Source organism: Nannospalax galili, unplaced genomic scaffold, assembly GCF_000622305.1.
Source record: "Nannospalax galili isolate Female #2095 unplaced genomic scaffold, S.galili_v1.0 scaffold843, whole genome shotgun sequence".
Classification (NCBI taxonomy): Eukaryota; Metazoa; Chordata; class Mammalia; order Rodentia; family Spalacidae; genus Nannospalax; species Nannospalax galili.
Genome location: NW_008349585.1, coordinates 502,337 through 504,575, shown reverse-complemented (window position 1 = coordinate 504,575; position 2,239 = coordinate 502,337). Strand labels below are relative to the sequence as shown.

Genomic DNA, 2,239 nt, shown 5'->3' with positions numbered 1-2,239 from the left:
TTTTATTATTTATTACTTTTTTAATCTCACTTTCTTTGCAAACTGTTCCTTCTGTTTAATTTACAGAACTGCTTCCCAGGTTCACTTAATGAAATTTTCACCAGATGGAGAATTTTTTGACACTGCTGAAATTTCAAATTAAATAATTTAAAAAAATTCTGTTTGAAGAAATTTTCACAGTGTAACTTGAAGAGTATTGATTTTATTATTTTTTTAATCTCACTTTCTTTGCAAACTGTTCCTTCTGTTTAATTTACAGAACTGCTTCCCAGGTTCACTTAATGAAATTTTCACCAGATGGAGAATTTTTTGCCACTGCTGGAAAGGTAAATTTCAAAAATACTTTTTTTCAAATTGTGTGTATATACTATGTTATTTTTAAAGAGGTTTTTTAAATGTATGTGTATACATGTCCATGTGTGCATGCACGTGTGTGTGGTGCATGTACACATGTATATAAGCATATAAGTAGAAGCCAGAGGTCAGTGGAATGTCTTTCTCAATCAGTCTTTACCTTATTTCTTGAGACAGGGTCTCTTACTGAACCTGGAGCTCACTGACTGGGCTAGTGTTAGCAAACCCCCAGGACTCTCCAGTCTTTGCTGCCCCAGCACTGGGATTACAGGCGTGCATCACAGTGCCTGAGTTTTTTAATATGGGTTCTAGAGGATCAAACTCAGATCCTGATACTTATGCAACAAGCACTTGACCTACTGAGCCATGCCCCTGCCTCCCAAGTGCTGGGATTAAAGGCATGTGCCACTACACCCGGCTTCTTCCTAGCCTTTTAAACTTTTTTTTTTTTTTTTTTTGGAGACAGGGTCTCCCTGTAGTCCCAGCTGTGCTAGAACTCACTATGTAGACCAGGCTGGCCTTGAACTCAACAGAGATCTGCCTGCCTCTGCCTCCTGAGTGCTGGGATTAAAGGCGTGCACCACTATGCCTGGCACCCCTTAAACTATTTTTAAACTTTAAAAATACTGACTTCATTATTTTATTTATCTCAAAACTAAAAAAACATAAAAATATTAAATAGAAAAAAATTGCTAAGTAGTATAATGTTAAAAGGCATTGTGGCACAATTGAAACAACTTAGATTTAGAGTCAATTCCAGTGACTAGTTTCATCTTGGATAAGTTAGCTGATCTCTCTGAGCCTTGCTTTCTAACATAAAATGAGGTTATAACTGCCTCATAGATCCTTAATCATTGGGTTAATTTATACAATGTATAAGAAGTGACTGGCCAAGTACCTTTTATATAATATATAGCTAGTGTTTATATTGCTGTTTGGGTAATATGTATATTTGCCTACTAGGGGCTGGAGAGATGGCTCTGTAGTTAAGAGCATTGGCTACTCTTACAGAGGACCAAGAGTCTCTTCTCAGCACCCACATAGCAGCTAACAACTGTCCTTGACTCCAGTTCCATGGGACTCCGACTCCCTCTTCTGGCCTCCATGGGCATTGCACACACAAGTGCACTTACATATATAGGCACAATACTCATGCACTTAAATAAAAATAAATAAATTTGAAAAAACAATAATTCATGAAATGCCTTCCCCTTGACCTCAGTATTTAGTATTATAATTATGATGGTAGTATTAATTTTTTATTTGATATTTTACTTAAGGGAAAAGAAGTCCTTAATTTCTTCTTTCTTGAATAACTACTATGTGGTCATTTGATGTTTTTTGTTTTTTTCTCTGTAGGATGACTGTCTTGTAAAGGTATGGTATAATGTAGAAAACTGGCGGCCAGCTGTTACTTCTCCAGATAAAAGTTCAGAAAAACAATCCCAAGGAGAAATTGACTTTTCTTTTGTATATCTGGCCCATCCTCGAGCTGTAAATGGATTTTCCTGGCGTAAAACAAGCAAATATATGCCGAGGTCAGTGGATTGCTTGCATTGTCTCTGTATGTTAAGAAAGCACAGGTTTATGTAGAAAACTGGCGGCCAGCTGTTACTTCTCCAGATAAAAGTTCAGAAAAACAATCCCAAGGAGAAATTGACTTTTCTTTTGTATATCTGGCCCATCCTCGAGCTGTAAATGGATTTTCCTGGCGTAAAACAAGCAAATATATGCCGAGGTCAGTGGATTGCTTGCATTGTCTCTGTATGTTAAGAAAGCACAGGTTTTGTTTTGTTTTGTTTTAATATTTTATTACTTTTATTTTATGTGTATGCATGTATTGCCTGCATGTAGGTAAGTACACCTGTGTCGTACAATGCCCGCG

General features: G+C 36.8%; 1 protein-coding gene across 5 annotated transcripts in view; it reads left to right on the top strand.

Annotated features, from left to right (window-relative positions):
• Nucleotides 1-2,239, top strand: part of Dmxl1 (Dmx like 1) — a 182,538-nt gene that overhangs the window by 40,207 nt on the left and 140,092 nt on the right. For all 5 annotated transcript variants that reach the window (XM_008847017.3, XM_029570365.1, XM_008847016.3 and 2 more), the window contains exons 6-7: nt 260-326; nt 1,714-1,892. In XM_008847017.3, coding sequence (XP_008845239.1) covers nt 260-326; nt 1,714-1,892 — 246 coding nt within the window. The remainder of the gene's footprint in view (nt 1-259; nt 327-1,713; nt 1,893-2,239) is intronic.